This window comes from Salvia splendens, chromosome 4 (assembly GCF_004379255.2).
Source record: "Salvia splendens isolate huo1 chromosome 4, SspV2, whole genome shotgun sequence".
NCBI classification, from domain to species: Eukaryota; Viridiplantae; Streptophyta; class Magnoliopsida; order Lamiales; family Lamiaceae; genus Salvia; species Salvia splendens.
The window spans coordinates 2,952,732-2,975,010 of record NC_056035.1 but is presented as its reverse complement, the minus strand read 5'-3'; the positions used below and the strand labels follow the sequence as shown (position 1 = coordinate 2,975,010).

General features: G+C 35.8%; 3 protein-coding genes and 1 long non-coding RNA gene across 4 annotated transcripts; 1 reads left to right on the top strand and 3 right to left on the bottom strand.

Moving 5' to 3' along the window:
• Positions 1-1,097: 1,097 nt before the first annotated feature.
• Positions 1,098-1,959, bottom strand: LOC121799771. The gene is made up of 2 exons (XM_042199237.1): positions 1,549-1,959; positions 1,098-1,464 (listed from the first exon to the last, which is right to left on the bottom strand). The coding sequence occupies exons 1-2, from the start codon at positions 1,709-1,711 to the stop codon at positions 1,256-1,258; spliced, it is 372 nt and encodes a 123-aa protein (XP_042055171.1). The 5' UTR covers positions 1,712-1,959; the 3' UTR covers positions 1,098-1,255.
• A 5,009-nt stretch (positions 1,960-6,968) lies between these two features.
• On the bottom strand, positions 6,969-10,797 carry LOC121797893 (phospholipase D alpha 1). Its single transcript, XM_042196657.1, has 4 exons — positions 10,655-10,797; positions 10,412-10,514; positions 7,721-9,620; positions 6,969-7,626 (listed from the first exon to the last, which is right to left on the bottom strand). The coding sequence occupies exons 2-4, from the start codon at positions 10,502-10,504 to the stop codon at positions 7,193-7,195; spliced, it is 2,427 nt and encodes an 808-aa protein (XP_042052591.1). The 5' UTR covers positions 10,505-10,514; positions 10,655-10,797; the 3' UTR covers positions 6,969-7,192.
• Positions 10,798-16,135: 5,338 nt separating this feature from the next.
• On the top strand, positions 16,136-16,755 carry LOC121800532. Its single transcript, XR_006050531.1, has 2 exons — positions 16,136-16,171; positions 16,255-16,755. It is a non-coding gene; the product is annotated as an uncharacterized LOC121800532 (long non-coding RNA).
• Positions 16,756-17,721: 966 nt separating this feature from the next.
• On the bottom strand, positions 17,722-20,393 carry LOC121800240 (protein FAR1-RELATED SEQUENCE 5-like). Its single transcript, XM_042199815.1, has 3 exons — positions 20,246-20,393; positions 19,313-20,045; positions 17,722-19,195 (listed from the first exon to the last, which is right to left on the bottom strand). Exons 1-3 carry the CDS (start codon positions 20,391-20,393, stop codon positions 17,722-17,724), a joined length of 2,355 nt encoding a protein of 784 aa, XP_042055749.1.
• Positions 20,394-22,279: the final 1,886 nt, after the last annotated feature.

The window sequence follows — 22,279 nt, the reverse complement described above, 5'->3', positions numbered from 1 at the left end:
TAATTATGTGATAATGGTGTATATTTTTTGGATAGGTTTTGGTTTGGTGAGCCAATTCAATCTAATCTTTCGGAGTTTCGAATGATTGGTTTACAGAATATATACCTTCTTTTTGTTTATCAAAATTTTCTTGAAAATTCATAAACTATGCAGTGGGGACAGGAGTAAAAATTGCCAATTACACTTTCCGTTGTTTGTGTTTTATAGTTTGTCTTCGTGATTTTTTTTTTGTTTACTTGGTTATCGGATATTTATGAAGTATGTACTTTGTTAGCTGTTATTTGATGCTACTCATTTAATTTGAACTTGTTGAGAGATCATTCTATTGAATAAATAAAGTAAATACATAGATTATTTGTTTTTATCAATAGTACTCCCTCCGTCCCGCACTACTCGCACGTATTTCTTTTTTGGGCGTCCCAAGTTACTTGCACTCTTTCCATTTTTAGTAAAAATTTTCACCTATAGCCGTCATTTTTGACTTTCCTATACACTCATTCCTTAATCTCCGTGCCGAAAAGGAAATGAGCGAGTAGCTCGGGACGGAGGGAGTATTAATTATGGAGTAATAGCAGAAATAGACTTATAGAGCATAAAAATTGCTAAAAAAATATGGAGTAATATACATAAAAATAAAGACACAAAGAACGCTAGATTTTTGGCCATAGACTGTAAGAGAAAATTATGAAAATTATAATATGCGAATAAGTTAGATACCCAATCTCATAGCCATAGGCCACAAAATAATTTCAGATATTGATCTATGTCAATCCATTTCTTTAATCTTATTTTCATAAATATATAGGAGTATAAACTCCCATCATTTTTGTGTTCCAATTGGTCGGATTTAGATTCCACCACGAATCCATGAGACAACAGCTAATACATTAGATTTCTCATTTCTTTCATATTTCCCTTTCCCATATATCCCAACACAACCAATATTCTCTGTTTAGTTTGTTGCTACTTCATTCGACAAAAACTGTAGTAACTGCAATTTCATATTCCATCTTGCTTCTCAAATAGTCCAAAATAAAATAAAATTCCTAGAAATTTAATTGCGCAAGATTAATCCAGACCAGAAAACTTTATACATCTACACAAAATCAAACTTACTAATTACTATTAGCAACAGCTAATCAGTATTTACAATGATTTATCATCTCCAAACCCGAAACTAATTAAAAAAACAGTGATTGATCTGAATCAATAATTGATAGTAGTAGGAGTATTAAATTAATTAATTATTGAATAGTCAAAAGGAATACCCCATTGTGTTCATACGACCCTTCAAAATCCCCTTGTAGAGCGCAGCATGATTCGGCGGCAATTCATTTCCACACCGATTCTTCTGTATTTCGATTTTCTTCCTCCCTGCTTTTCTGTACAGTTCGCCATTCCCCTCCGGTTCCTTCACATCCTCTGCAAATTTCACTTTCTTTTTCTTCTTCCTCCTATTGCCACCTGTCACCACTCCAAACACTCAGAAAATGCAATTCAAGAAACCAATAAATTAAAGCTCTGTGTGTGTGTGTGTGTGTTAATTACCTGAAGAGAGGCAAGATTTGAGGAGTTTCTTTTGATGGATTTGGGAGATGGGAGGGAAATACTTTTCGCGGAGGAGATCGAAGAGGACGGCGGTGCCGGCGGAGACGGCCACGGCGGTGGCGGTGGCCAAGACTACACCTTGAGAAGTCAACGTCGGAGACATGGCAACAAATTCTGATCTTCAATTGCCAAAGATTAAATTAGTGTATATTAATATATGAAAAAAAAAAGTTATGGTGGGGGGTGTGAGGGAGTTGGTTTTGAGGAGAAATAAATATTGAGTACTTGTATATGAATATATTAATATTAATTGGATTTTAAAATTGAATGTGGAGTAATATGAATGAATATGAATTTGAATGGAAAGAAAAAGGAAAGTGGGAAGTGAAGAGGTTTATTGAGTTTGGGAATTGTCGAAGTGAACCACACGCCATGACCAAGTCGAAATGTGGTCAACAATAGGAGTATATCACTATCTTTATTTTGTTCCTTTTTAAACTCTAATAAACATTTTAAATCACAAATTTTAGTTATATTCTTATTTGTTTCGGAAGGTTTAAAACATAATACTATTAAATTGTGATGTTTCAAATTTTCTGAATTTTTACATACATGTAGACAATGTCATATTTGATGATGCTTAGTTTAATAATGTTTTCCAACTTTGTGGAATTGATCATAATTTGATCAGATTTATAATTTAGTTAATTATTATCTTTTAATTTAAATCATAAATTCGATATATAAATTTTAGCGATCAATATTCATTGATATAAAGTTTGTGGTATTTTAGAAATCAATATTCCTTGATTTAATAAACCAAAGTAATAGGAGTAATTTTCTTTGTTAAGATATTATTCTTGTACTCACACTAATATTTTCATATGTCAAGATGTTATTATTATACGCACACTACATAGTGGTTGTGGAAATCTCTAGCTAGAAACAATTTTATAAAAAGGCGCTAAAATAAATATAAAATATTAATACAAGCCAAATTATAAAAAATGAATACAAAAAAACATCAAACTATTAGTTACTTTATTATTTTCTTTTTATAAAAATTAGTAAATAAATTGTAGTGTAACATTTTTGGAATCTTATCTAGTCATATTAACAGTTAAAAAATGCCATTCCATTTCTAAAGATGTCAAATTATACATACTACGTTGGACTAGATGCAGTCAATGAATCAATATAAGAAAATGTCATTCCATTTCAAAATAGGAAAAATTTATTACATAAGTTGGACTAGATGCAATCAATATAAAAAATCAATTTATTTCTAAATATGGAAAATGTATACATACGTTGGACTTGATGCACTCAATTGTAATTCGTTCACATAATAGTGGAGTACTAATTGATAGAGTAAGAGGAGGCCAATTTCGTTACAAATTTTGCAAAATTGGGATTTTATTCGACTAAAGTTTTGGGAGGAAATGAAATGCATGTGCGATTCATTAAAATCATGTGAGTTGTCCCATCTTTGTCATGGTAATCAAGACAATCAACATGTTGGATAGAGCTTATTGAAATTAAATTACTAGATTGTTTGACTAAAACACTTTGGTTCATTGGATCTTGTGATCTAACTGTTAAATTAATGTCACGTGTCATTTAATAATGTAGATTATTAGTCTAATAATGTAACTTAGTTAATAATGTATTATTTTAGTAAAATTATGGAGTAGCATTTTAGTCTAATAATGTAGTTTGGCTAGTTTATCACAATCATTCAATCCAAGAGTTGTGATCTGTTTGATACTTAACACTAAAGAGCTGTGAGGACCCTAATACACACCTAGCTCTTTATTATAAATTAATTAATGTTGTGCCTTCAATTTTAATTCAAAAGTCAATTATTCGCAATTCATTATCTAATATCCATGCATCACTACTCATTTATTCATATCTAATTTATTCATATCTAATTTATTCAATATACGTACTTCACTCCTCATATATCCATTACAAAAAGTAAATGGTGGGAGACTTCAGAAAATCATAAGAAAGTTGTTGTTGCACTGTGTGCTGCTGCGTGTTGGTGGGCATTCAATAGTGTACAACGCTGACTGCTATGCCGACACTCTTCCTAATCCTTAGAGCATCTCTATCCGTGCTCTTACCAACGAGCACGGATGTAGATCCGGACCCACTTTTACTACATGTTCTTAGGCAAAAGCACAACACCCACATCCGTGCTCTTCCGCAAGGACAAGCCCAAGGGTCCCACCATTCTATTATTCAATTTAAATAAAAACATTTCCACAAAATTAAAACGCATTAAAAATATTTGGAATACTATTACAAATTACAAAAAAAATTAAAAATTATATAATTAAAATCCTAAAAATTAAAAATTACGTAATTAAATTCATAAAATTAAAAAAACCCACTACTCGTGGCCGAATTTCGCCCAAATGAGAGATGAATGTGAGATGATTTGATGTGAAAAATAGATGATAGATGTGTGTATTTATAGATGATTTTGAGAATAAAAAAATCAAAAAAATTCCAAAAAAACGTTAAAAATGGCCATATTTTTGGGAATCTGAAAATATATTTTTTAAAATTTTTTGGTATTATTTTCAATTTTTTAAAAATAAAATAAAATTTCCAACAGAAATGTCGTTGGCCAATCAGAACGATTCACGTCAGCTGCTCGCTGGCACGGACGTGCTCGATGCATCGAGCAGCACCGCGCCAGCGGTAAGAGCGCAGCGGCGAGCAGGCGGTGCCGCGCCGCTGGCACGGACGGACGGACGCGTGCCCACTCACAGCTGCGGATGCTCTTATGTAGTTATTTATCGCCCCAAAAATAAAAAAAATATTGAAAAGGTTATTATACAAAATTGAGTTAATTAATCATAGAAATCGTTGGCCAAAAAGTTGGTAATCATGGATTTCATGTGAGCTTATCTCCATCTTTACTTCCTTCTCATTTTAAGCTGCCAATGGGTGTGAGTTGTGTGAATCTTGGGGGTCTTTAAATACTAGTAATAAGATTGAAGTAAGCTGTCATGCTCAAATCATTTAATTTGAACACCAATGTTGTCTGAACTGTCAAATGATTCAACTACTGAATTTGGTCAAGAGTTGGAAATGGAATAGTAGTACCACTTGTACACTCCAACCACTTTACCCTATTCTTCAAGATATAGTACATGAATTATTGCACCACTAAACTAACCAATCTTTAAAAAATAAGTGAACTAATGAAGCAATAATAGTACTAGTACTCCTATCCGTCTTTAAAAAATAGAAACATTTAAAACGACTTGAATTTTAATGCACAATTGGTAAAATAAAAGAGAATAATTGGTAAAGTAAGAAATGAAAAAGAAAAAGTGAGTAAAGTAAGAGAAATAACAGTGAAAATAGTGTTAGTTGATTGTGAGGTTCACCTCCAAAATTAAAAATCCCAAAATCGAAATAGTAGTTTCTATTTTTAAGATATGTATGTATCAAAGTTTACAAGTTTATAAATAACAAGTACAGTATCAAATAATACACACAAGTTTTTATCAAAAAATCTTATGTATACAACAATTAAAAATTTTAAACTGAATGCATTATTTGAATAGTAATACAGAGTAATATCTTTCGCTTTCATTCCTAACTTTAAGATTTCTCGTTGTTAATGTTAATTTAACTTTAAAAAATAATTAATTAAAAATATACTCTATCTATTTCTTAAAATTATCAACTCTTTCATATTTATTCTGTCCTACAAAAGTATAAACTTTCTAATTTTAAAAATTCATCTCTTTCTAAGAAGTGAGACTCATTCTCCACTAATAACATTTTAATTTTTCTTTCTTTCTATCTCTGTTACTTTCCCATTATGTATTAAAAACTCGTGTCAAATTAAATATTCATACTTTCTAGAGATGGATAAAATAGTATAAGTTGGAAAACCAGTTGAATCGCCGGCCAATTCACTATTGAACTGGCCGATTTTTCCGTTTCTTGGCGATCCAATATTCAGCGTATTAACTTTTAAATTTTAACTGTCTAAACATGACGCGTGTCAGTTGCAGTCTAGGTAGCAAGTCCGATTTAAAAAAAATGTATAACTAGTTTTATATTTGAGGAATTCATTTATAAATTTCAAATTCTGTTTGTTTTATATTTTTAAGGAAAATTCAAATTATGTTAATCCACTGAAATTGTATAGAAAATATCAATCTGCTAACGAAGTTGGATTTCTTTTTTTTCTTGACTCATTTCTGTTCGACGTGGAATTTGTTAGTTGTTACTCCTCATAAGGGCATTCGGTATTCTTAAAGTAGGATGGAATTGATTATGTTTGACATATAAGAATGAATGGATAATAATGCCTCTTAATTAGGGTTCATTTAACTGGTTAAACCTAATCATGTGATTTGGGATATATTTTATAACCAATTTAAAAATGACGTAATTATTTTGTATATTACGAGGCTATTCGGTTTTTAAGATTATATATCAGGATACAATAGGTAGTGTGTTTGGTTTATGAAATTGAATCTCATAACTCAATCCTAGATGAATAATCATGTGATAATTAGTCGTAGTCAATCCCCTCTAACTAAAATAATTCCATAACTTAATCCTAGATTATATCTTGGTAGTACTATTTTATCTAGGAAACCGAACACCACCAATGTGTATTGTTAGTCCTACTTCATGAATCATGAGCATAGTCATCATCCTCATTAAAAAAAGGAAATGTTTAGAAAGAAAAGAAAATGGAATCTAAGGAAATAAAATGAGTAAATTTTAGCCTTGCAATTTTGCTATTTTGGGAAACCTTGCCTAGTTACGTTTATATTATACTGAGTATATATTCTAGCCTGTTTTTCTACTTTTTGTTAGGTTAACCAAAATCCCTAACTTTCCATTTGATCCCTAATTTAATAGGATCATTAACTATATAATAAAGTTATTGGGTACATTTTAAGTTTGTGTTGGAGTATTTTTTAGTGATTCAAATCGTCGACCTATTGAGATTCAAGGGAAGCGTCTTACCATCTGCACTTCGTTGTCGTTGGAGTTGGCAATGTCTACTACGAAATGACAAAATCATTAAAAGCAAGGAATGGAGTTGTAGGAGTCGTATTGTGATGAAAAAGATGTGGTGACAGGTGTATAATTAGACCAAAAGACTAGGTTATACATAATGGCAATAAATAATTAACTACACATTGATTCAACTATCTATTTGAATAGGTTTATGGTGATGGCCATCCATACCTTCACTAGTTAATGGCTGTGTGAATTTGAGAGGTACCCTTCAATCAATTCAACCATTTTCATCCTCCCAACTTGCTTTCGGTCTCAATTTGGCCATCAATTTTGGTTTTTTATTTATCTTGGATTTATATGATATATATCCAAACACAAATCAAAACATAAGTTATGAATTTAAGATGTACTAGTCATCAAAATGAAACTCACTTTTTAGATAAACTATGGAATTCCAATACAACTGAAATAAGCAACATTTTAAGCAAACAGTGAGCAATCAAGTCAGCAGTAAAATCTAAATTCAACACCAGCAACATCAACTGAGTATGCACAACTCTGCAGATCATAACAGGCATACATCTTATTATGCGGAATATTAATCGAGACAGGATCCAGACAGCACGTGACGTCCTTAGGTGGTGAGGATGGGAGGGAGATAGTCAGATTTAGCGCCAAGAACGTGAGCTTTGGTGTCCGGGAAGAACTCCGCTCCTGGGAGTTCTGTTATCTCACCTTCACTCGCAATCCCAACAGGGTAACGGAGCAAGTGACCTGGCAGGTCACGTTCTAGCTCTTCGCTGGAGTAGAGATCCCAGTACTTGTCCGCCATATCATTCACCTTCGTTGCACATTCCTCACTCTCAGGGTGAAGGAAAGCTTCATCGATCATGCCAAGGTGTTCGTACCATAGCGCCATCCTGAAACCGTGGATCTGTCCCCTTGCTGGCTGTCTGTTTGCGAGATGATACGGTTGATAGGCTCCCATGGCTATCTCGGAATCCCTTGCACCATCCATTGATCTTTGGTTGATATTTGCTGATCCAACTATGATATATTCATCATCAACTGCAACACAACAGACCGAATTCAGATCATATTGTGATTCAAATGGATATATGTTACCGCAATAATATACAAATATGAAGAAAGGAAAAGTTACCTATCATCATCTTGGCATGAACGTAGATCATAAAACGCCGAGCCTCCTGAGCTTTGAGATAGTCTGAGTCGGGTTCGGGTTGCTCAGAAGGTTCATATTCTCCGCTCTTCTTCACTTCTCTATTACCAAGGCAGAAGAATGTCAAGTAATTTCTGGGATCCTCTTCGACACCGTTAGCTTTAAGGGCCTGAATGATATCTTTGTACATCATCTCCATCGTCCTCCTCTGCCAGTCTAATATAGCCTGTACTGAAGCACTCTCCGGAATCCCCTCAGGCCACATAGGAACCACAATGTACACGGTGAACCTTTCTCCAGCTTCGATCTTGCTAACAATCTTCAATGACAGTTCCTTCGGGATGAGATGTAGAGCTCCAATATCTTCGACTTTAATATCGTTGCAGTCCCAGCCAAAACAGCCTCCCAAGAAATACTGATTCTCTATGTAAATAAAATTTTTGGCCCGGCGTATAGCATGGATATACGCATCTTGAATGCTTCGGTCAATGATATTGTCCTTCCCACTAATAAGACCTGCTTGGGCAGCCTCATCAGGCTTTTCGGGGAAACCAAAGGCTGCCCCACCATCAATCGATCTGAATAGCTGCACATTCCATGTGTCGTGGTCATCGGGGAACGTGACGGGAGAAGGGGGGATAATGATATCAGAGAGCTCTCTCAAGTCAACCAATACATTCTTACCACCTTGCTTCTTCCACCTCTGCTCAAAATTATACAGAACATCCCAAGCAATAGGCCCTTCCAGTCGGGAATGAATGTCATGCCACGGCTCTCGGGGTCCACCTTTGGTGATTGCAGCTCCAGTATAGTTAGGCTGATGGAAATCATCGTGATGTGCCGTATCCAATGTTCTGAAAAGTGTATGGAAGGGAGTATCGTATCTCCCGTCACAAAGATCAATGCCTCCGACAAAACTCACAACTCTCTTCTTATCTGGTTCTCCATTTGGCAAATCACTGTCTACCACCACGATCTTTTGATGATGAGTAAACATGGTGGAAATTTGCAAGTCCTGAACGAAGCTTCCGCCATCATCAGGATTGCGGGGACACAGCTTGCAGTGCACATCCGTACCCTGGAAGTACTGTTCAGTTTCTTCATCGTGGGTAGCCATTAAACCATCTTTCTTCAGTAAACCCACCGAGGTTCTGTCATCCCAGACAAGCATAAGAACCCGAACACCCTCACTTGCTTTTTGCTTAAGGAGCTCGCCAAGAGTAATATCTCCACCTGGCTTTGGTCTTCGTGAGTCCCTTATCAACGTGATCTCGGTGTAAACAGACCAACCAGTGATGTAAATAAAGTGCTTTGCATTCGTGATTGCATCAAACACGTCCTCCCAACATCTCTGGGGCTCATAGTTCTGCCCTCCAGATAATGGGATCTTTGGAATAAATCCATCCGGCACATGAGCATCCTGGTACAGAGAAACCCTGCATCCTCTTCTTTGGGGAAAGAAGGTATAAGGAACCCCGGGATACTTGGCACTCTTAATTCCACGAGCCCAGTTGCGATCTCTGTTAATGTCAAAAAACTGCAACTTCACATGGATCTTAGATTCTTCATTAATAGGATTCTTGTCTTCATCAAGTATCTCAACCCACTTATCTACTTCATCCCCATCCAGTAATTCCTCGACCGGCACATAAGCTCTTCCAATCAAAGTGGCACCAATGGGATTATCATCTTTGACTGTGAATATGACATTTGAGGCCATATGTGCACAGTAAATGTGAAAAGACTCATTCCACTGAGGATTGGTGGGGTTCTCTTCAATCGTTCTCGTTCTCCCAACTCTGGCCTTCTCCAAATCAATAGTTGCATAAATTTTGGGAGTTCCTTCGCCGAACCCAACTTTCTCTTGGAAATTCTCCACAAACTGCACAGATGTTCCACATATGAGAAAACAGAAGACAACTAATATACAGTTAAAATTAGGGACATGACACGCTTCAAGATTTCCATGGTAAGAATTCACCAAGTAAAAAGGAAAGCATATAAGAATGTGCACGACACAACGCTACTTTGTAAACTTCTGCATTGATTGCCACAACTATGCCTAAGTACTTATACTCTAGAATCAGATAATAACTCATACTATCCAACGTTCCAATACAAATCCCTTCTTTTTACCAATTTATCTCTGAAGTTTCCCATACATCAATTACTACTACAAAGTAACTGTCAAAAGGGGCACAGACACCAGCCATTACGGTGAAGAAAGTAATCACATCATTAGCAGCAAGTGATAAACTCACGGATGGTGAATACGACACCAACCAACAGAACCACCACTCAAAAGATCACAGACACAGAAATTTCATGTTACAAATAGATCAATTAAGGAACACTTGGAGCAATCAAACTGCATAGATTGAATAACTATGAATCGAAATCAAACAAAACAAAACAAAATCCAACAACTCTCAAACAGGGGCAATAAAAACTCAACCTTTACATCTAGCAAAAAGATAAATCATGGGATATTTTTGTTATACACAAAAAGCCCTCTAATGTCTACCGATCAGCACAAATCTCACACCAACAGGAAAGCAAGTCAAAATCGCAACACAACAAGATCGGGCAGTTAATCATAGATAAAAAGCAAATAACAAAGTTAAGATTCAGCACAAAATCAATTAAAAGTAGACATCGCCATCAGAATCAAACCTTGCTGAAGATATTCCCACCCCCTCCAACTTTCAGCGTGTCCACTTCATAGATCTTGACATGGAGAGTTCCATGAAGCAAGAGCTGCGCCATTGATTCTCACCTGTCACCACATCAGATAAAGATCAAAACCCCACAATCACATTTTACCAACTCCACAGTTAACCGAATCAACTTTAATCATCACAAACATATGAAATTTTAATAAACAAATTGAGGATCAGATAGATCACAAGAGCTTACAAAGTAAGGAAAACAGAGTGGGAATTTGATCAGATCTTCTCAGTGTCAAGATTGGTAAATGGAAGAGGAGAGAGAGAGAGTGAGAAAGAAGAGCGAGAAACTCGCATTTATGTAATGAGAGGCGACGCGGTGTGGTGATTAAATAAAAGAAAATACTGATATTTGCAAATAAATGCCATTATCCGTATCATAGTAAGTTTTTCAAAAATAATTAATATAGGAGTATTAATTTTGCAAGTATTTTTGCTCATTATAACTTGAACTTCAAATAAAATATCTTACCATTAAATTACTAGATTTTATTATCGTTATAAATAATTATAATATTAGCCATTTCATAAGTTTCCATTTCCCACTTAACTCATTTGACTTGGGAAAAAAAGGACAAGATCCCACGTCGTTTCCGGCAGTATATTTGATTCTAATGTATTTATTTAGTTTGTTTATATTTACATTATAGTGTGTGTAGAGAAGAATTAAATATTAGTATTAGCTTTGAGCTAATTATAATTAACTTCAGCTAATACTTTTCCATCCCAATATCTCATCTTTGCTGTTAAAATGTCTATATCATAAAAAATCTTGTAGTTTATTAGCCTGGCCATGTCTAACTTGTGCCTGATTTTCAAATAATTTTGGGTCAATCTTAGATGTTTAAAGCAGCTTTTCAATCAAATTTGCAATATATAGAGTTGATTTAGGATTAGGGTACCATCTTTCAATAAATGTAATACATATAAATTATTATTAAAATAGGTATTTATATTGATTGCGAATTAAACTGCAATTATTCATTTAGTTGATTGAATGCGCGGACCTCTCAGTTTCGATATATATATATATATATATATATATATATATATATATAGAGTTGCATTCTAGGTACACTATATATTAAGTGTTAAGCACAAGCTTAATTTGGGACATTGGATCATAAGGATAAACGGCTGAGATTAGAGCTTGAGAATGCAGACGGTCGTCATTACATGATGGCGTTTTGGTCATTAAAGGGTATATGCGTCCCATTGGAATTAAATAGCAGTTACTGATTTAGGAAATTATATGATATGCAGACATCATGGAGAGAAATTTTGTCTGCACTAATTCAGTTCCCAAGATTATCAAAATTTTCGCACCCATATCATTACTCCTTTTGAATATGTGTAGAATTAGATATAAATCTTTTCAATTCTAATCAACATTACTTCAAATCTCACTCATTCCTTCTTCTCTTTATCTTCACTCTTTTTTCTGTCACTCTGATACCTATCACCAAGTAATGACTCCAACACAAAGCAAGGGCGGTGTGGCTGACTCGACTGACGGTGGGTTGCTGTTTTGATAGTTTGCATGTCTAGTTGCTGCTCTGATTTCCATTCTTCTGACAATTTTTTGGTTTTTGATTCAGCACGCCGACGTAGAGGGGATGAAGAACCGAAAGCTGTTTCTCCGAACTCTTTAGCGGGAAAAGGTTTTTTATGCAAAATCATTGTTTATTATTTTACTCATAGTCATATATTGCACATTGATCTTACAATTTTCTGTTTCTTTTCTTCACAATGAACAAGGAGGTGGTGCTCCCGGTGCTACCAAGAAATCTGATGTAATACCAAACTTTTCTTCTAGAAACACTGTTGCTACTCAAAATAATGGAAAATCGTCGGCAAAAACATGTATTAGAGAACCTGTTTTGTTATTTTCGAAATATTGGTGTGCATTTTAGTCATTTAGATTTATTTTCTTGTGTTTTAACTGGTAGGGAATGGTGGTGAAGCTAAAGGAAAAGAACAGGCGAAGGCTACATGGAGATCTTCGTCAAAACTTGGTATTAAATATCTTAGAGTTTAATTAGGAAGATTTTCATCTCAAATATATATCAGGGTGTGTCGTTGATAGAAAATATGAAACCCATAGGATGTGATTGATACTATGTAATGATGTATATAATATATGTATAATGATGTTTGTGATCTATGATGTTTAGTCCTTTAACATTGTTGGTTTTAGTCCTTGGTGGGAAAGGCAAAGGAAAAGAGAAAGTGGATGACGATTACAAAGCTCCTGCAGCATCAGGTATGGAAGAGAATGATCATATATTATCAGTGTTTACATATGTAATGATGACATGTGGTGTATGTGTTGATATCCATGTTTGCTATCATTATCGTACTGAAATAGATGTAGGTGGTGAATCCAAAGGAAAAGAGAAAGTAGCTGATTTGGGTCAAGCAACTGAATCAACAGGTATGGAAATGGAAGAGTGGTGATCAATCTAAGTGTGTGTAATGAGCATGTGTGGATTGTATAATGATCACACGTAGGACTATTTAATGATCAGATTCGTATCTGCACTGATATGTATAGGTGATTAACATTTATTTTTCGTATTTCTTGATTCTAGAAAACAAGCGCAAGAGGACTTTGAATGGTGTAGATTCACCGCGAAGCCTCGTAAAGGAAAAACTGGCAAGGAAAATAATCATCAAAGCAGTGAATTGGGGTCAAGATTCCACAAGAAATGGGCCTACTGAGCAAGCACCTAGAGGGCAACCATCAGTTGTGCCGGCTGTTCCTAATCCTACTGATGAGGTTGAAGTAGTGAACAGAATGAAGCTAAGACGATCTCCAAAATTCCTAGTAGAGATGATGGAGTTGTTGAACGAGAACCAGCTACAGGCTGTTCGAGACATGGGATTTGGACATCTAATACACTTTAACATCACTTCGATACCGTCGCAACTAGCTTACTGGCTTCTATACAACTTTGACCCCATAACCTGCAGTGTGAAGGTGAGAGGTCAAAGAGTCCACTTAACTGAGGAGGACGTCCACATGACGATGGGGTTCCCAAGGGGAGAAATAATGATTGTGAGGTCGACTAGGCAGGATAATCAAATGATGTTAGATGAGATTGCAAGTGTCGGATATAGGAATAGATACAATATGTTGCCTAAGTTTCTGCAGACTCAAATGCTTAAAGATGAGGATGGTGGGTTATGGTTTAGGAGGCTATTCCTAATTCTGACGGAGACGCATTTGATAGAACCTTCAGCTGATGGTTACTGCAAGACTAAGCTTCTTGGTGTGTTAGCCGATGTCACACATGTGAGAAACTATAATTGGTGTGCATACGTCCTTGATGTACTTGTTATGGCCCAACGAAATTGGATGGACAACCCAGACACACCATTCACTGGACCAATTGTCTTTCTGATGGTATTTAACTTTGCTCTGATTTCAAATGTTACTACATCTCTTTTTGGATGTGTAATCATTTATTTTATGGAATGATGTAGTAAATAATGATGCTTTTATTATTTCATGTAGTCCTACTACGTCGATCGCTTCATTATTGAAACACGAAAGGTTCGGCGTGCATTCCCATCCATAAAAGGTTGGAATTCCAAGCTGCTAAGGTTGAGGGAGAAACATGAGCTGGAATTGGGTGGATTTGGCTATGGGGTCTATGAAGCTAAGTATGATCCAAGCAGAGATAATGAGGTTGGATTGACGGTGGCGAAGAAAAAGAAGAAGAGGGCTATTGTTGTTGAGAGAGGAGAATCAGCTAAACCTAAAGGTGTTACTGAAAAGGGAGGGACATCGAACACCAAGGCAGATGATGCTGTTGATCATGCTACTGATGCGATGATGGCCTTGATGGAAGCTGCATCGAACGCCGCAAAGGCTATATCAAAGCTGCTTAGGAAGATGAGGGAGGCACCTGACGATGTCAAGGGCACTGGATGCTTCAAAATAGCTTCAACTGCTGCACTAAAGATGATTGGTTTCAAAGAATCTGAACTCATCAATGAACATGCAGATCCAATCGCATCGATGACACCGACAATGGAAGATGAAGACATTCAAAATCCAGCATGGATTGAGGCTGTTGAGCAGATGATGAAGGTGGTTGATGAGCGCGTTGCTCTGTGCAAAGATGATGACATCCCTACATTCGACTTGGGGCTTCGCTTCGCTTCGCAGGATGTTAGTTGATCACTATATCCTGCTATGAGAATATTTTTTGGCTAATCTAACGTCTGCCTGTAATGAACTAACTGTTATCTTCCGTTATTAACTGTGTGTCACGCATCTCAGGATGCAAACCAGCCGATCAATTCAATTGTCGAGGAACAAGTACCTGGCATGGAGCACACTTTACACACGGGGGGTGTTATAATATCTAGTGCAGTTCAAGATGTTTTACCAAATGAAGAGAAGGTAGTTTTGATGCTTTACATGTTCATAAAATCATGGCATAACGTCTACTTAATACATTTGTCTAGGATGACAGTGAGGAAGACAATACGCAATTGGCGCTCAACGTGGTTCATAATTTAATTGACGATTTTGATTTTGCGACGCCATATGTAAGCCCGCCTGGGAAACGTGAGGTGATGCCAGGTTTCTACCCAAAAAATGTTTAATTGTCTGAATGTTTTCGCTGACCAAGATATTTAACATTTTCTTATAGTTCACCACTAGTGGACTGCGAGACAGTAAAAAATCAGTGGGGCCATCTAGCCACAATGAAGCTATTGCCATCCAACATAAACAGGTTCAAGTTGTAATGATCTATTTCTAGTGTTGTGATGATCATGCAGTGCATATGTAATGAAGATCATTCATGAAAATGTACAGGAATTGTTAGTGAATGGTAGGATGGAAATGCGTTCCAAAGCTGAAAAGAAGATATCTCATGCATTGAGATCACCATACAACCAAAGAGCTATTAAATTGGGAAACACTTTAACTCCTACTGAAAGGGAAACATACTATTGGATTCTGAAGTGTCATGATGTCTACGAGTGAGTTTAATGCATTTATTTATCAAACCATCTGGAATTTTTTATGTACTGTATTTAATTTGAAATTAATATCACTACAGTGATGTGCTTGTATACGATGATGATGTGGTTGTTGTGACAAAGCTAGAGTTCTATTCTTTACTGCCACATACGTATGTGTCTTCGGGTGTGATTAGTGCATGGTGCTCATATCTAAACAACATGGAAGAATACAGGGGGCCATCGTCACCAAAAAGGCTATTCTTCACCTTATACCCTTGTGTAAGATCTTTATACTGCATAGTAATGTAAAATTTCTTATCATATACTGTTTGTGTAAAGTTGTGTCATTTGATATGTGGTAACAAACGTTCAGGCTAGCACAATTGTGTCACGCACTAATCCATGGGATGAGGGTGTGGCCACTCAGCTTGCGACGTTTGCGGCGAATTTAGATCACGAGGTGAAGCTAATCCCAAATTTCAAGTGGGCGGACATAGATATGGTATATAGATATCTGAAAAATTTGCAGATTTCAATGCGAATATACTACTTTTATGCTTAACATGTAGTCAATTTGTTGCATTAGGTATTCTTCCCAATTTGTGCACATGAACACTACTATGCGGTGTGCTTCTACTATGCTTCAAAAAGGGTTATTGTAATTGACAACTCAAGTAGCGGAGACTCTGACATCACAGTGAATTACGGTGTGATACCGGAAACCTTGGTACGCAATATTGATGAAAATGTATAATTAGTAATGTATGTTGTGTTGCTTTGTAATGAACTGTCAGCTGTTTATTTTTCCAGAGAACCTTTTTCTGGAAATATCTTGGAGGAGTTGGCTGCGTTCAGCAATCAAAAGCAGTTGAAAATTCTGCCATTGAAAGGCTGAAACTGAAATGGAGTACAAAAACTAACAAGGACGACAGTGGTGTGTATTTGATGAGACACCTTGAAACTTACATGGGTCAGAAAGGGTGTGAATGGACTTGTGGCCTATCAAAGAAGAGCAAAGGGGTGTTGCAGATATTGAGAGCCAAGTACTGTACTGCACTGATGCTGGCAGAAATAAATCACGAACACTTCAAGAATAAAGCCAAGGTAATACCATATTATGCAAATGCACTACAGACCGAGAAGATAGACGTGGAAAAGTTGATAGCCAACTATGCAAAAGAAGGAACGAATCTATTTAACTAATTCACCAGAGGTTTCATCATTTTAAGTAGTTTTGAGACTATGTTTCAGAAGTTTTCGCTACATTTTGAATAATCATTAATGACATTACACATGAGGTGTTTTTTTTCATATGACCTATATGAATTGATTATTTCTCATATTATTTGCCACTCATTTTTGTGTTATTCGTTGATATTTGCTTAGCTTTTTTATGTGATAGTTTAATGTTTTTGGTTTCCCATTCACAAGTTGACCCAACATTATCGTTAATAATGAATAATCAATTAGTCTGCAAGGTCTATATTAGGAAAATCTAAAAGTCAATCGGATATGGTGTCCATTATTTGTTCATGATTACGGAAGTTAAATGTCATTACGGTGCACGTCGTACTTATGACGTAAAAATAAACTTACGATGACTAAAAAATGACATTTGCATGCTTGGTTATGCATTTTTGTATTAAGAATGGGCTTTGCATAACACGAACTATAACAATTATAGTTGAAAGATTCTACTCCCTCCGCCCACAATTTATAGAGCCCTTTTGACTCGGCACGAGTTTTAAGAAATTATTTGACTTTGTGAAGAAAAGTAAAAGGAGAAAGTGAGGGGAATGTGAGACTCATTTAAAATATTGGTTTTATATAGGAATGTGAATGTAAAAAGTTGGTGGAATATGAGATTTGTACACTAAAGTGAAATAAAGTAAATGGTTCTGTAAATCATGGACAAACAAAAATGGCAAAATGGCATTTTAAATGGTGGACGGAGGGAGTATTCTTTTTACTCTTAATAGCTTATAATTTTACTCTTAGAAAAAACAAATCAACTGTGAAAGTCTTAATTTGTTGCAATAGAGCACGAATGATACTATTCAATGCATTAGCATGTCCAAAAAGCACCAGACACTAGAGAACTATGGTAGACTTAATTTCTGCATTAGAAACTAGGTGTTATATCATCAGTGACTGTACCTTGGTTCATAATATGAAAATATTTTAAAAAATTGTCATTATTAATGAAAAATCCGAAGTTCATCACAAGACTGCATGAAAACAAAAGAACAGAAATGAACAAATGAACAATTACTGTTCTTAACTTTGAGACTTTCTACGACGTTTTTCTTTTCTTTGACTCTGGCGCAGCTCCTTTTCTTTTTCTTTGACTCTGGTGCAGTTCCGCGAGTCATGGTGCCCCATCTCTTTGCACTTTGCGCAACGACGTTGAGGTTTTTTTGACAGCTGAATGGCTTTCTCCTTCTTTGAAATCAACCTAGCTGCAGCAGTACTGCCGCAACCTTTTGTATTCACATATTCAGGAGGATGAACGTCGACTTCTTCCGGCTTCTCACAGCCATAAAAGCTCTCAATCATCTTCTTCTTGTCAAAGGCCGACATTACGACATCTCCACTGAACAAACCTTTTTTGGCATCATCAATGAGGGCAGTGGCAGCATGAATTTTTTCAATGTCGCTTTCCACGGCTTGCACCAACTCAAAAAAGGAAGAATACAACTTCTTTATCGCCATTTTCTTCTCATCTGCAAATGCGTATGTCATGTCCTCCTTAGATAAAACACCATGTGTAGCCTTCATTAGTGGTGTCTTCAACCATCGACCTCCAAATAAGGTGTCAGGGATCAGCTTCACGTGGTTGTTTTTAAGTATGAAAAATATGTGACTACATATCTTTCCAATCCTCTCAAACAATTTACAGCTGCATTGGTATGAATCGTCATCTGCACAGAATGTGACAGTCCATGTCTTCTCATATAGATCATCAACCTCGTAGTACTGAATATCGTCCTCCGTGGACATCCCTTTCATACCACAGTTAGAGGATGCGTCAGCCATCTCCTCTTGAATTGATTTGAAAGCATTCTCAGTGAAGATGGTCGAAGCATGTTTCTCAAATAACAACTTCGTCTTCAAAATGGGGATGGTTGTCGAGTCCAAGTAATCATGCTTCGCACTATTGTTTCTTTGGGCATCCAATGCATGATTGAAATTCATGATGAACTGAACAAGATTCGCTGTAGAATTGCCGTATCTTGTGAAAAACATATTCTGTGATTCTGAAACGGAAGTTGTTTTTATCAATGAACTCATTGGGAAGTCCCTAAAGTAAGCAGGGACCCACATTTTTCTTGTTGCAAACATTTTTCTAAACCAACCTACACCCGTCAACCCATATTTGTTCATGACTTCATTCCACGCAGCTTCAAACTCGTGAGGTTCTATCAACTCTGACCAAACACAAGAATTTAATTCCTTCTTAAACCGTTCATCAGCTCTAAGATCCTTACCCACTTTATCAGCAAGCTTAACCATAATGTGCCACATACACCACCTGTGTCTAGTATTTGACATTACCTGCTCAATAGCACCTCTCATGGCTGGATCTTGATCGGTTATGATGAGCTTAGGAGCTGAACCCATACATTTAACAAATTGCTCGAACACCCAAGAGAACGATTCAGTACCTTCATTTGCTAACAAAGCAGCTGCAAATGTGATAGGCTTGCCATGGTTATCCTTGCCTGTGAACGGTGCAAAAATCATGCGATACCTGCAATGGAAATTAAGACATCATTACTAAGATATCCAAAACGTCATTACATTAGAAAGTTGCAATCATTACTCCTATAAGAACAGAATCATTGATAAAAATGTTTAGAAAAATTACCTGTTAGTCGAATATGTTGTATCAAAAGCGACGATATCACCAAACATGTGATAACTCATCTTCGAATAAGCATCACACCAAAATAGTCGCGTGAGTCTTTCTCCAGAATCTTTTTCGTATTCAAACGTAAATCCCTCACAATTATCTTTCTTTTTCTGCATTTCATTTAGTAACATTTGAACATCAAATCCGTCGGCATACCTTCTGACATCACGCGTGAAATTCCTAACTTCACCAACAGTACATCCAACTGATTCGTATCCACCGAGCAGCTCCTTCAATAATCTATAACTAAGTGTAGGCCCAATATTTGCATTGGCACAATCAATTATAAATTTTTGATGCACTAAATCCAACGAACGATTCAACCTCATGAAGTGCTTATGTTCAGCTTGAACCATCTCATGGTTATGTCCTTCTACGAAATCATTAACAACATAACCCAACGAACCAGCAAATTTGAAGGAAATCCTTGCCGGACAACTGCACTTCTTCGTAGACCGTTTGCGTTTTGGAGTGAAACCTTCCTCATTAATTTTCCTTTCGCCTTCTCTCGAGCATACCATATAAAGCCAAGTGAACACATCACCTGACTTTTTAGAACCGTTTCTACGTGAATCAAATCCACCAAATCGAGCATAATTGTTGTAAAACTCAGTAGCGTCTTCCAATTTGAGAAATCTTTGGCCAATAAATGGTTTAATTTCGTCAGAGCAAACTGGCGTGTGTGTTCCTGTAATATATAGGTACCCAATCACAACATTGTCAATCTCCTAAAACTACTGCATCAGACGTACATATTAATATCATTAATATAGAGATGTAACATCATTTTAGCCAAATGAAAACTTTTCATAAATTGGTTTACACATAATTTATAAAAAGTTCAGTCAGAGAGACACTAAAACCATGTTTGTCGAGTTAACAAGTTACCTTCAGACTCAACTATGTCGTCAGTTATGGGTGATGAAGCATCGAAGGATATGTCTTCCGGAGATGACGGTGTATGATTGATTGGCATCTCGACAGGATAGTCTTGTATAGGTGCAACGTCTGACATGGGTGTCTGATTGATTGGCATCTCGACTAGATCGATTGGATTCAATTGTGCCGACGCTGCCATGGAGAAGACGAATCTTTTTCTGAAAAGCTAATCGTGTGGGATATTTGTGGTCTTGTTCATAAAAGATTATGAACATCAAAGTAATTAGTGTTGAATGAATTGATTGCAATTAACGTGATATGCAGTTTCCATAATAATCTCTCATCATAATAGCATGCAAATGATTACAAAGTCTAAACTAACCTTCTACGAAAATAACACACAAGATATCAGTTATTTAATTATTATTTTATGGTAATTGTTTGACCGTAGGATCACTAAATCCGAAGGTCTATATTAGGCCTGCGCTTAAGGAATAAAAGGGGTTTGGGATTGATCATCCCCTCTACGTCGGCGTGCTGAATCAAAAACCAAAAAATTGTCAGAAGAATGGAAATCAGAGCAGCAACTAGACATGCAAACTATCAAAACAGCAACCCACCGTCAGTCGAGTCAGCCACACCGCCCTTGCTTTGTGTTGGAGTCATTACTTGGTGATAGGTATCAGAGTGACAGAAAAAAGAGTGAAGATAAAGAGAAGAAGGAATGAGTGAGATTTGAAGTAATGTTGATTAGAATTGAAAAGATTTATATCTAATTCTACACATATTCAAAAGGAGTAATGATATGGGTGCGAAAATTTTGATAATCTTGGGAACTGAATTAGTGCAGACAAAATTTCTCTCCATGATGTCTGCATATCATATAATTTCCTAAATCAGTAACTGCTATTTAATTCCAATGGGACGCATATACCCTTTAATGACCAAAACGCCATCATGTAATGACGACCGTCTGCATTCTCAAGCTCTAATCTCAGCCGTTTATCCTTATGATCCAATGTCCCAAATTAAGCTTGTGCTTAACACTTAATATATAGTGTACCTAGAATGCAACTATATATATATATATATATATAATTAAACATCTACGTGTTTATTCAGTGTGTACGACTTATTGATCCTAAGTTGCTACGTGTCTTTTTTTAATAACTAATATGGACTTTTTTTTAGTCCCACCAAAATATGTCTTTTCTAATTTTTGAATGTCTTTTCTTTCTAATGAGTTGATACTCATTCTCCAATAACAATACTTTATTTACTTTTTTCTCTTACTTTACTAATTTTACATTAAAACTCGTGTCAACCTCAAAGTACATATTCTTTGTGGACTGAGGGAGTAGTATTTAGATAATTTTCATAGTGGCTACTACTATTATTTACTAGTAATATTTGTTCTACTAGTGAGGGTTGGAAAGTTATTCGAATTAGTCAACTAAATTCGGGTCTTGTATTTCTATTTTTTTTAAATAGTAGTACTCGTATTTTATTTTCCACCTTCCTCTAATAGATTCTTCAATTCGAAATTCTATCTATCATCAAGTAAATCTGGAGAGATTATATTTTTTAGAGTGATGCTAAATGGCCATAATGTGGCTGGCCATAAAAAGTTAATTTAGTCCATTTACATGTATAAAAAAATTAGAATTACCGATATAAACTTATATGTGTGTGAATGGACTTGTGAGTTAATACTTATCTTTGAATTTCATTACGTAAAACACATTAATATCACGAATTAGTGTATACGTTGAGCAACAATCAAGAAATGACAGTAGTAATAAGTTGAGCAAAAACTACGAAAGAGCAACACTAACATATTGAGGAACATATAATGAAGATTATATAAAAGTAAAATCAAGTAGTATTAAACCAAAAATTTGAAAAAAATTCAAAGTTTTTTGTTATTTAATTAATTTATGGCTGACCATAATGTGGCCGCATAGCATTATTCTATTTTTTATAGGGTAAGTCTAAGCGGCCATATTATGGCTAGCCATAATAGGATATAATGGTCAATATACA

What these genes read in the sequence shown, in the direction of transcription:
- LOC121799771 (XM_042199237.1), bottom strand. Translation starts at nt 1,711, where the DNA reads ATGTCTCCGACGTTGACTTCTCAAGGTGTAGTCTTGGCCACCGCCACC. An exon ending in CAAATCTTGCCTCTCTTCAG is followed by an intron (nt 1,465 to 1,548) that starts GTAATTAACACA and finishes GAGTGGTGACAG; the next exon opens with GTGGCAATAGGAGGAAGAAG.
- LOC121797893 (XM_042196657.1), bottom strand. Translation starts at nt 10,504, where the DNA reads ATGGCGCAGCTCTTGCTTCATGGAACTCTCCATGTCAAGATCTATGAA. An exon ending in GTGGGAATATCTTCAGCAAG is followed by an intron (nt 9,621 to 10,411) that starts GTTTGATTCTGA and finishes ACATCTGTGCAG; the next exon opens with TTTGTGGAGAATTTCCAAGA. An exon ending in TCATGCCAAGATGATGATAG is followed by an intron (nt 7,627 to 7,720) that starts GTAACTTTTCCT and finishes GTTGTGTTGCAG; the next exon opens with TTGATGATGAATATATCATA.
- LOC121800240 (XM_042199815.1), bottom strand. Translation starts at nt 20,393, where the DNA reads ATGCCAATCAATCAGACACCCATGTCAGACGTTGCACCTATACAAGAC. An exon ending in CGACATAGTTGAGTCTGAAG is followed by an intron (nt 20,046 to 20,245) that starts GTAACTTGTTAA and finishes TATATATTACAG; the next exon opens with GAACACACACGCCAGTTTGC. An exon ending in ACAACATATTCGACTAACAG is followed by an intron (nt 19,196 to 19,312) that starts GTAATTTTTCTA and finishes TTTCCATTGCAG; the next exon opens with GTATCGCATGATTTTTGCAC.